Genomic DNA, 12,521 nt, shown 5'->3' on the forward strand with positions numbered 1-12,521 from the left:
AGGTCTCCAGGGCCGAGCGAGAGCAGACAGAGGACGTGGAGGCAGAGCCCATGGGCACCCACGAGGAAAGCACCCAAGGACTAAGAAGTAGAGGAAGAGAGCACATGACTAACCAGCATGCATCTTCACACGGATGGTTTCCCATGCACATGACCTGCACACGGAAACACAACTGGAACACCAACGTCCAAGGCACCAGCAGCACACAGACATCTGCAGCGTGGCCACAACTGCATCATCGTCTCACCCACAGTGGAAACAACCGTATCAAGACGCACCTCCTTGAGCACCTTCGTCACTTTCTATGAAATGACCTCTCTGATGACAAGTGGCCACTGAACACGAAGGACTCCCCAACCCTACTTCTCAAAATTACAGTTGGCCACACAACTCTACGTCCCTGCAATTTTCTTTTTAATTTTTTAATGTTTATTTTTGAGAGACAGAGTGAGAGCAGGGGAGGGGCAGAGAGAGACAGAGACACAGAAGCTGAAGCAGCTCCAGGCTCTGAGCTGTCAGCACCGAGCCCGACGCCGGGCTCGAATCCGTGAACTGTGAGACCATGACCTGAGCCGAAGCCAGATGCTCAACCGACTGAGCCCCCCAGGGGCCCCCGTCCCTGCAGTTATTATTTGGAACTGTGCTGCCTCGGGTTACACGGAACTGGGATCAACCAGTTTTCATCACAATTATCCACAATCAATAGCATCCCTACTTGAAATTACAAACAGTGAAATGCTCATAAAAATAACTTTGCCCCTTGATTCCTAGCAGGCTCTCCACCTCGTCCCCTCCCTGACTACTCACAGTCCAGAAAACTGGAGGACAGCAGACAAGTCAAAAAGGAGTGGCGGAAAGGCCAGCACTCACTAGGCAACATGCCACAGTTCTGTGACCCGGCCCGGCCCGCCTCGCCCAGCCCCCCAGGGAGGTCCTCCCTGCTTCACCACCTCAACTGTGGCGGGGCTACCGTCCTTACAGGTACTGAACACCCCCAAACCCTGCCTGGAATGGGCTGCCCTGGTTACCTAACTCCCACTCACCTGCGTCCCAAGTGCTGGCTACCCGACGAAACGCAACCTTCCGAATTGGTCCAGCGAGACTTGGACGTGTCTTTACCTGAGCTTTCTCCTTCCATTTGAAGCGGCTATTATTTTGGCCATTTCAGCCCTAAAGACCAACAGCAGTGGCATGTATTGATGTTCCATAACTGTTTACTTAGTATTTTTAAAACCCTCCACTTCGCCCCATCAGCCACTTATACTCCAGGAAATTCCTGCAAGGTTCTTAAGATGTCATGCTATTCTACACTTCACTACTTTTGTTCTTTTGCTCCATCTACTGAAACTGTCCAAATTAGCCTGGCGAACACGTCCTCATCCTTTAAGACCCAACTCAAACATAACCTCTCAAGGAAGCCTTTCCTGGTGTTTCTAAGCAGAGCCAAGCACTCCCTGCAGACCTCTGTCCCTTGCTCTTTCTTACCCCTCGTGCGTCCCTCTTCACGTCTGTCTCTCCTGCTTGGAGCACATGATGGCAAAGCCCTGGCAAGGCCCCTGCACCAGCTGGTCACTGGGTCCGCACAGAGAGGACACTCTCAAGAGTGTGCCCTACAGGACCTGAATCAAGACCTGGTTATGCTTCCCTCCTATGTACACTTCCAACACCTCCTCTTACTCAGACTTAGACAAATCAAAGAGCAAAACCTTTCAGAAAGTGAACGCCTTTCAGAACCACATGAGCAGGAAGAAGGAAGGAGAAAACAGGTTAACGTCCCTCCCCGCAAAGAAAGCCAGAAGACTGGCTATCCCCCCCTATTCCACTATATGGATCAGGAGAACTAAAGAATCCTGAGATTCCACAACTGGATCTTAAAATCACCACGGAACCATCTTAAAATAAAAACAAAGCAAAAAATAAAAAAGTCACTGAGATAGGAATTTGTCACTGAAAAAGATCTTGGGCCAATGCTGTCAACTACAACACCAAGAAATGACAACGTATATTGTGTTTCTATCTCATTACACGTTGACGATACACACTGCCTCGAAATAAACCTATGACCCCCTCTTCCATGACGAAAATTCAAGAAAACACCACTACAAAATGGAGAGTAAGGCGTGGGGGTGACAAAGCCTCTCACCATCTCCTCCACTGTCCCAATCTCACTCCCAAATCTGTCCTGGATTTACAAGAGTTCCCTGTAAAATACCCTAGAATCCGTATCTGAGAAAGAGTGTTTTTTTATTTTAATATTATAACTAAGTTGTCTTTTAGACATTCAAATTACAAAGTGATTTGGACATAAAAAATCTAAGACAATGATCATTCACTAAACGGGACTTCAAGGACTCCAGCACCAGAGGAATAAACTAACAATGTTAATTTTATATTCCTCGCTGACAGGAAGAGAGACAGTAATCACTACGTGGCATTTTTAAATTTCAAATGAAAGGCAAAAATATATCCTCAAACAAAAAGCATCAATATATTATATACATAAAGTATGTAATATACCCTCTAAAATAAGAGTATTTGAATCTTAATTTAAATTTTTTACAAAACTGAGAGAACCTGCATTTTACATTGTTACAAGCATAATTCATGCCAGACCATAAAACAAACCCTTTCTATCTATATCTTTTTAACCAAAACAACCAGTCAAACCAAATGCTTATGTTATCTGGCTGGATACATCTGTAGATATGATGGGTGTAATTAATTGTTCAGCTAAAAATGCAATTCCATGGTGCTTTTAATGATTTAGGTATACACAGCTTTAGTTCTCAGAACAGACTAAAAATAGTGATTTTAATTTATTCCTGCTGCCTACAATTACCCACAACCATGTATTTTTAAATATTTCCAGCCTATAAAAATTACTAATTTTTGCCACTTGTGTTTATCTGCATTTAGACTTTGATTTGGATAAATTAAGCTCTCAAGTGTTCCTTGCTTTATGAAACTCTGCATGTTGTAGACTTCAACACAAATAAATGACTTGTACCATTAGAGGTTTAAATAATGTAATGTATTTCATGCTCAGCCTGAAGCTGGATTCCAATGAAGTTGCTAATGCACGTAATGATTAAGTGTAACTCAAATACTAACTGTGTTGTTGAAAACATGACAGGCAATAATTTGGTCTATTATATTCTGCCATTTAATTGCCTAGTACAGACATTCTCTGACACATTATGAAGCAATGATTTACAATTATTCAAGCTGCAAAGGTCAGAAAGTGACATTATAATCATCTACATAGAGATCCCTTCTAATGCACAAAAACTAGGTAATGCCACACACACACACACACACACACACACACACACAAAGAGTTTTACTGCATTAGTAACTTTCTATTTAAGGTTTCTTAAACCAAATAAGAATAAACAGCTCATAAGCACATCAATACACAATAGAAAATGTCTAGAATCTTTTATGAACCCGGATGTAACAGACTTAAGAAAATGCCCTTATTCTCTCCTGATTAGGTAAACTCTACTCTACTACTTAACTCAACACACAAGATTCAAGACCAGACACAGGGAAGTCCTTCAGAAAATAACCTAATCCCCAGACTATGCGTACTGGGGTCTCTGTGAATCACGGCATGCAGCAGCCAGCGAGCACTTAGGAGGTTGGTGGAAATCACAGGCCGCTTACTGGTCTGCTACTCCTTTTTTTTTTTTTTTTCCTAAGTAACTGATCATAAAAAACAAACACAGTAACCAAAGCTGATCAATCTTCACCCCTCTCATCCTAATGAAAAGGTAAGAATATTCTCACCTGTCCTGGCACTTAATTCTATTATACGATGTTCAATTTGTAACCACTCAAGTGCAATAGACTACCAACACATACACAATAAAGGGGAAGAATGATAAAGTTACTGAAAACAATGCTTTAATGTGAGAAAGTGAAACAGAGAAAGAGACACAAAAACAGACTGAATTCCAGAATGCTGAAGGAAACTACCATGCAAGCAAGTTTTCAAAAGAACATAAACCTGAGCAAAAGCAGAAAACAAAATTGGTTAGGGGATGGAAGGAGGTAGGTAAATTACAGTTATTACATTCTGGGGAAAACAACCTAGAGAGAAAAAAAATAAGTACAAATTAAAGTCAATAACAAACCAACAGATAATGCACAAAGCAGAAAAAATTTTTAAATAAAAATTAAAAAAATAAAGGGACAGTTAAAAGTAAGGAAACCGTGGTCTACTCTTACCAGTACATAATTTGACTCCATCGCTAAAAATACTTTTAATCTCAAGTTTACCATCTGTACAATGGGGATAATAAACATGAGATGAACAATATCATGACACTATGAGATCAACAAATGAAGTGAATGTTAACAAACAACACCACCGCATAAATACCATTTATTATGGACAGGATCACATACCCTATTACATCTGTGGATACACACAGAGACAGAGAGACGTAAATTTAAACAGATTTAACGAAACATGGGGTCTATAAGCCACCGAGATTTCAAGTTGTGTTTTTAGTAGTCGAAGGTAGGAATCACTGATTTAGGGAAATATGTGTTTCACTTATTTCTAAACACATGTTCCCAACAAACATGATTAACTTCTGCAGAGAGATGCTCTATTATTTCTTCTCTCCCCACTAACCCTTGTCAGCTCCACAGCACATGCTCATGTGAACTACCCAGTAAGTGCTGAATAAAAATACAACTTATACTCTATAAAACCCCACTTGAGATCACATTCACATGTCAGAAAAACGTTAAGAAACTGTATTGTTCAAAAACTCCTCCTCTTAAAAGTGAAAGTAAAACAAAAGGCTTCTAAATAAAGTGATCAACAACAGGTTCTTAAAACAAGAAGCGCAAAGCAATACATTTTCCAAATTTTTACCATGTCGGAGGCACATATATAAACCATAGGTAAACAAAACTTAAATCCTGAACTCTGAACCCTAGCTACCTGATAGGAATTAGACGTCTAACACATTCAGCTACTTCTGTCAAACTGACTTACATCCATAATACACCTTAGCTAAGATTTGCTGATGAAATGGAGACAATTATCTTAAAACCGAGCTTAAGGAGTCAAAGAAAATCACCGTAGGTGCAAACAACTGGAATAAAAGTTTTAAAAGGCAGTCTTTGTTAAGGGGGTAGCTAACGCACAACTCTTCAGCCAAGCCTTAGTAAAAGTACACGAGAAACCTATCTGATGAACGTCTACAATCTTCTAGAAAGGCAGACATGAAAAACCAATTACAAAGAATCTCACGTGCTCAATGCAACAAAACGCGCAGTTTACTATTTCCATCAATTTCGCTATAAAATGTGAGGGTTTTTTTTTTTTTTCAAGAAAAGCAAGAGTTACTAGGACAAAAGAATACAACATGGTGAGTATTAATTTCATTTTTAAAATGTCTGCTCCATTGTTTTTATATATTAGTCAGTCAGAACTATTCGAAAAGCAGTTTATTTTCTTGCAATTCAGGTAACGAAAAGGTTATTCATAAAATTCTAAAAGCCAGAGATGAAGATCCTAAGTACTGCAGAAAAGAAAACACAGTGCAGGGCCTTCTGTTTGTGACAAAATTATAGAGTTAATGTTCCTGAAAGATCACTTCACCTTTTAAAGCATGATTTTTTTAAAAGGTAAAATTTATAGCAATTAAAGCTAATGAAGAAATGCAGCATGGGCTGCTTATGTTCAGGAACTAATAGGTCCACTGAGCATTTCCAGGATTATTTAGCCATCAATGATAATGAATTGACATTGTCACCAGTGTTAATGTACCGATGCTACTGCCACTAACCTGACGGCCAATTCTCGCTTTTTATCATGATTCTCACTGTAGTTTTTAACCTACCTACTGCCCTATCCGTTTGAAATACAGGAAATACAGAACGCCCTACAATACTTTTTCTTTCCCCTGAGAGGGTTCTAACTCGTTAGACCTAACTCATCGAAACTGCTCGTTTCAACTCCACAGACAAACACTTCTTGGGTTTACTACAATTCTTCAGAACTTTCAGCGTCACCGTGACAATATGTACCCTAGAAAAGTTATTGTTCTATAACTTTTAAATCAAATTTCACTTACAAAAAATTAAGACAACTATTATTTCAAAGCGAAATAAAATTCAATGACTACCATCGTTCTCAAAGACACAGTTTTGGAATCTAGATTGCCGCTCCCGTGCATGCATTCAGACCTCTGTGGCATCAGCACACAACTCAATATATCTCTATGTATTTATAACTCTTCATCCTGGGAATCGAGCAAATAGACCACGAGTGTCACATGTCAGTGGTGTGCGGTAACAAGCAATGAGCCAAGTGGGTTTAAAAAGGGCAATCAAAGCCAACCAATCCTGTACTGCTTTTGATGCTACTTAGGTCAGAAACTAGTCTCCGAAAAAGTTTCTTCTTCTCTTTCCCAAGACTTAGTAGCCCTAATAAAAATTTAAAAAAAAAAAAAAAAAAAAAAAAAAAAAAGGAGGAATTAGATTTCTAATAACAGAGCACGCAAAAACTGCCCAATTATTTTGAAGATCTGAGGAAGAAACTGCTTAGTGCCATCTAATAGCAAATTCTCATTGGAGTCAGGGCCTTCCTCTTTCCTACAACTCATACGGTAAAAACAATAAATGAGGTATCTTTTAAAATTCCAAGACCTAGAGCAATTAAAATGAACCATTTGGCACTCAACCCTTGCAGCTAAAGCCAGTGGCAACAAAACTCATTCCCCACTGATCTTCAGGGGGCTTGAGGGCAAAGGTTCATCTTCATTTACTTTAGCTGCAAGTTACTGAGCCATCAATTCTGCCAATGAATAAATCACAGACCGTGGTTAATAAAACTGCTTGCAAAGTTATTTGTAAAACTATCTTAAGGGTCAAAAAATGCAACGGCATCCTGGCATGACATGACTGCCCAACAAAAGACAGAGGCTGTTTTTGACTTAAAAGATATTTGCCCACTAAATCTTCCACTAAAAAGGGAAACCTAATATAACATATGCACAGTGCATAATTTAATTGAGCCTGTAGTATTTAGGGAATCGGCCATAAGAACGGCAGGTTTCTCAGGTTTCACAGAAAGTGTTTTCACAGGATACACATATTAGTTAATTTCTCTAGCATAATAGCATTAAAATATATTTTTAATCAGAGAGAGGGTATTAAAATCCAGCTCTGAATGTCCTATGATATACCATAGATGTCATGGCATTTTAAAACCTTTTAAACATTTCTGCTAAATTAATCAGTTGTGCATTAAGGCATCTCAGTGCTTCCTATTAAACGCAACACATCTGAGGGACAGCTTAACACCGGCAACGGTTCTTTAGAGGAAGAGTCATTAACTAAAAAGGGCAAACAAGTTTTGGAATAAAGTTACACAAAAACATACATTATACACTGTTTATTTAAGCTTCATCTCTGCAACAATCAGTGACCAGTTGTCTGAAATTAAATCTTTTTCTGCCTTTCTCTTTATGGGATATGTCCGGGATATCTAGCCATTAAGGTGATTAAAAATTAAAGCAGTATGGCAAAAGAGAAAAAAAAAAAATACATATACGTTCCTAAAGCTGTATTATGTATTTTTTTTATGTCTTTAAATGGAATTTACAGTTCTCTCTGGCAATGTGAATGAACATCCTATAATTTAGTCAATTTACAGATTACAGGTTCAAATTGACCTTGTAGCCCATAAAATTGCTCATCTGCAGTAGAGGATTAGAAGTGGGAGAAGAATGTCATAACTGTATTTAAGGAATTTACCATAACAATGGAAAGGAGGGTACGCATGCATAATTTTAGCCACTCTTACTCATATCAGTTCTGAATTCTGAAACAATGGCTATCCCGCACATGCTTCCTGGCTCACCAGGGCAGAGATGGTTTCAGGTTACTCACCCACAGACATGACACTTGTATTCCCTCATCCCAAGGTGCCTTTTGACATGGTTTCTGGCATCGCCAAGCTGAGCCGTTGCGAAGTGGCATATCTTGCACTTGAATGGTTTTGATCCTAAGTAAATTTAACATAAAATATGATTTGAATTTGAATAACACAGTACTGATAGTTTAACGAGAGGCCTAGATCTTAAATCACACTTTTCATCCGATTAGAAATTTCTGGCCCCAAAATGGAGTACTTGCTCTCTTTTCTAACTGGAATAGACCCGCATTCCATAATTACTCCACCAAGAAGACTTTAATGTTTCAGTGAGTGTTCCTAACTTTCAATAATAACACTCTTAAGATTTAAAGTCCAACGTGATGCCGCTGAGCAGTGCTAAGTGTATCAGATGGGCTAAGTAATTTCAAATATTTTTCTACCAATTCGCAAAAATATCTTTTGGAGTCGCTCAACATTTAAAATGGATCATTATAAAACACAAAAGCATACACAGTAGCTGATATTTTTTTTAAGTATATTTATCATCAAATGCATTTCTCAGTGGCCATCTCCCTCCTACTTCTGCAGCTTTCAATTTATTCACATTAAGAATGGCATTTCAGATTTTTTTCTGACATTTATCCCAAGTGATTCACTATATTACTATTTTGGTAGCACACAATGTAAGAATACGCAATGGATAAGTTATCTGCTTTTATGATCATTTTATAGTCAAAAATCTGTGATGATTCTGCAAACCAGGAAGTACTGACATTTTATTTATTATTGATCTCAAGAACAAATATTTCATCATTAAAAAGCATAGTACCAACAATTTTCTTTAATTGCATAAAGAAATAAGGTTAACCTATACTCAAAAATGAGAAAGCAAACTAATTTCAGAGTCAACAAACCCGGTGTTGGTATCAGACAGACTGTAACTGGAACATAGTTAACTAACAGATAATCGGTACCCACGTGAGAGCAACACTCCTTTCAGTGTAACAGGTAGATACCATTTTTTTCAATTTTCTAACCGCTAAGTCCTCAAACAAATAAATCAAAATCATAAAAATCACAGCCTAGAATCAGAGCAATATGCTTCCAGATCTTTCGTAGCATGTTTAGTACCTATTTGGCGAAGTATCTCTTCCAATATAGTTAGACAGAATATGAAGTATGGGAACTTCAATAAATATACAAAAAGAGCTCAAATAAAAAAATTGCAATAAATCACATCTGATCAATGAACCTTTGTGCAGTGCCCTTGAAAAATATAATCCTCCAAGAATACTTTGTTGAAATTGAAGCGCTCAGTAAAAAATTTTAGAGTCTTAAATTTCAATTTAACTCCCAAAAGCTGACAAAAAAAGTGAAGCATTTAATTTTAATCTTCCAACAGAAATAAAAAAGTCAACAGTACTAAGCGCGGGCAGACAAGGTTGAATACTTCACAGCTCAATGACAATGAAGCCAGATCTCTTAATACTTCCACTCGTGCTGTTAGAAGTAGATGTAAAATATATTTAGCACCTGAATGGTTATATCTAGTCAGCTTTATCTGTTTAAATGTCAACAGCAGGTTGAGACCACAGCTCACAGTGATCACACCCTATCAATCACATTAGAAACTACAGTTTATTTAAATGATTCTGATAAAACCAAGCCTAACACTACCTGGAAACATTTCATCTGAAGCAGAATTCTATAAAGGGACACATAAAAGACGGGAGTGAGAACCAATTTACCTGTACTTTAAACTGAAATGCATTCAAGATAATAAGGTACTCGGGAAATTATTAATTAACAATAACATCAGGACTCCAACCGAAGAAAATAAAGCTCTCTCAATATCTGCATTACAATTTGGGTGAAAGGCTAATTTACGGTATCCTGTGGATTCAAGTTTCCTGGCGTGCCCCCTGCACTGACCCTGTGATGAGTCCCTCCTGAGTCAGCGTGCCCGCCACAGGGGCTGGGCACAGACCCTCCAAGTTTCCTTACGAGGCTCCTCAGTGAAAACCTCTAGTTCCCCCAGGTCTCGGCGCTCACTGCTAGGGTGCTGACAGCACATAAATGAGCTACTCTGCTGACTGCTTTCATGCAGAAATCACTGAGGTCCTGACTATCTTTCACATCTTCTATTCACAGCAGGCTGTGTTAACATCTCCTTTCTATGCCATAAAAATTCCAGGGAACTGGAGATCATACTTTTCTGCATAAGGAAAAAAAAGTCCTCTTTTTTCCAATAACGTTTCCAGTTTTAGGCTTGGTATGCACATCCCAAGATGAAGCCAGGCATACTGTTAATAAGGCAAAATTCGTAAAATTATGTATTTCTCCCTTTGTCTTCTTCACAAGTGTATTGTGATTATTATAAACTGTCAATATTACTTTAAATAGTTCCATCCCTGGGAACAGCATTATCCCCACTGGGTTTTTTTCCTTTTAATTTGGCCTCTGAGGGTTTGCCTGTTTAATTTTTTTTAATGTGTATTTTTTTTAAAATATGAAATTTATTGTCAAATTGGTTTCCATACAACACCCAGTGGTCATCCCAACAGGTGGCCTCCTCCATACCCATCACGCACCCCCCCCCCTCCCTCCCCCCCACCCCCCATCAATCCTCAGTTTGTTCTCAGTTTTTAAGACTCTCTTATGTTTTGGCTCCCTCCCTCTCTAACCTTTCTTTTTTGTTTTCCTTCCCCTCCCCCATGGTCTTCTAGTAAGTTTCTCAGGATCCACATAAGAGTGGATGTGTATTTATTCTTGAGAGAGAGAGACAGACAGACAGACATAATGTGAGCAGGGAGGGGCAGAGAGAGAGGGAGACCCAGAATCTGAAACAGGCTCCAGGCTCTGAGCCGTCAGCACAGAGCCCGACGCGGGGCTCGAACCCACGAACCGGGAGATCACGACCTGAGCGGAAGTCGGATGCTCAACCGCCTGAGCCACCCAGGCGCCCCTCTGAGGTTTTGAATGGGAAAAACAAAAGGGACTCTAGCTTTCTGGCCCCTTACAATTTTACCAAAAGAATCCCAAAGGCTTTTAAAACTAAAACTCTCCACCCAGACCTACACGGGCACTCCTCGGCATCAGTCACTGCTAACTGCCGGGCATACGCGGATGTGACGACAGCATGTAAAAAGCGATACTAAAACTTGATACTAAAACTAAAGAATGAAGTACGATGTATAGAACCCATCATCCAATGCTTCGCCACGACGGCCTCCATTCTACAACCCTCCCTACACACTGAACACTCCCTTCCGTCCTTCATTCCCTCATTCGGTCAATAACACGGGGGGCCAGGTCCGGAAGGGGCCCGCACTGACCAGCACAGAGACCGGCACTGACCAGTGCAGAGCCCCTGCTCGGGCTATGCTCAGAGTCAACAGACCACCTCACCTCACCACCTCTTCTCGAGCTGATTCAGCTTCTAAACCGCCAGACAGGTACTAAGTGCAACACCAGTGACCAGCCCTAGCCTGAGAATTTTTCAGCGAGCCCACACAACCCTTGTCTCCCTGCACGTGAACATTTCCCAACAGCACAAGTGACCAGTGCACTCAGAGCACCAAATGAAGGGCTTCGGACAGTCTTCTAACTGAATGACACCTGCCACGTTATGAGAAAGTAAAGCTCTAGCCAACGGAATAATGCAGCAGAGAAAATGCACCACTGTTTCTGGGCTCCTGATGTACTGGGAAAGGCAACACTGCCCTTCCTGGTCACGCCGATGACTTCACACGAGCAAAGGCACAGGAAAACTCTGGGGTGCTTTCTTCCTACAATTCTGGATAACCAAAACTCATTTATTTCTTAGAGTGCTGCTTTCATCGTGCTAAGGATGGGAAGGAAAGGCTACATGAAGTAGAGAGTAAATCACAAAATATGAAAACAGGGATTGGAAGAGTAAGTCTTTTTCCAGTTAACCATTAATAACAGCCCCTGCATTACTACTTCGCGGACATAAGCAAAGTATCAGAAAAGCAATTCATTTTCAGATGCCCCAAGAAAAAGACCTTGGATTAAAGCTGGGAGAGCAACATCCCCCGAAAAGTGGCTTGCAGAGCTGTAAGCGTGGGACTGGCATTGTGTCCGCAGGAAGAGGGCTCCTCCGTGGTGCCTGGGAACACGATAAAAATGTACTTGCTGATGAGCCCAACACAAGATGTTAAAAAGTACGCTAACTTTTACTAAATGTTAGAATCAATGATGTAACTTATATAAGTAGGGTTACTTTGTCACATATTGATGGTTACCTCACTTTCACATCCACATTAACTTGATTTTAAATGCAATTAATACATATAGTCAAGGAAGACTAATGGACTACATTCCGCACTTAACCTAGTGGACGTTTTCAAATGGCACAAGTGACCAGTGCAAACCTATTTTGCATTGTAAACGACTAAATAAATCTTAATGGATTAAGAATGATCAGCTATCAACACACAAGGGAAATTAAGTGCTGAAATGCCTACATTGATTATTTTAAATTATTAGCCTTACTCTGTTCTTGAATTTGTATGCTTTTAGTGAGCTTTAACACATTTACAAGACTTATTGACTATAATTACAAGAGAATTCAAGTAATGGACACATCAATTATAAGCAA

General features: G+C 39.7%; 1 protein-coding gene across 2 annotated transcripts in view; it reads right to left on the bottom strand.

Annotated features, from left to right (window-relative positions):
- The window catches only part of ZNF407 (zinc finger protein 407), a 452,978-nt gene that overhangs the window by 406,586 nt on the left and 33,871 nt on the right, over positions 1-12,521 (bottom strand). For both annotated transcript variants that reach the window (XM_049620103.1, XM_049620104.1), the window contains exon 3: positions 7,915-8,029. In XM_049620103.1, the coding sequence (XP_049476060.1) occupies positions 7,915-8,029 (115 nt within the window). The remainder of the gene's footprint in view (positions 1-7,914; positions 8,030-12,521) is intronic.

Source organism: Panthera uncia (assembly GCF_023721935.1).
Source record: "Panthera uncia isolate 11264 chromosome D3 unlocalized genomic scaffold, Puncia_PCG_1.0 HiC_scaffold_8, whole genome shotgun sequence".
Classification (NCBI taxonomy): domain Eukaryota; kingdom Metazoa; phylum Chordata; class Mammalia; order Carnivora; family Felidae; genus Panthera; species Panthera uncia.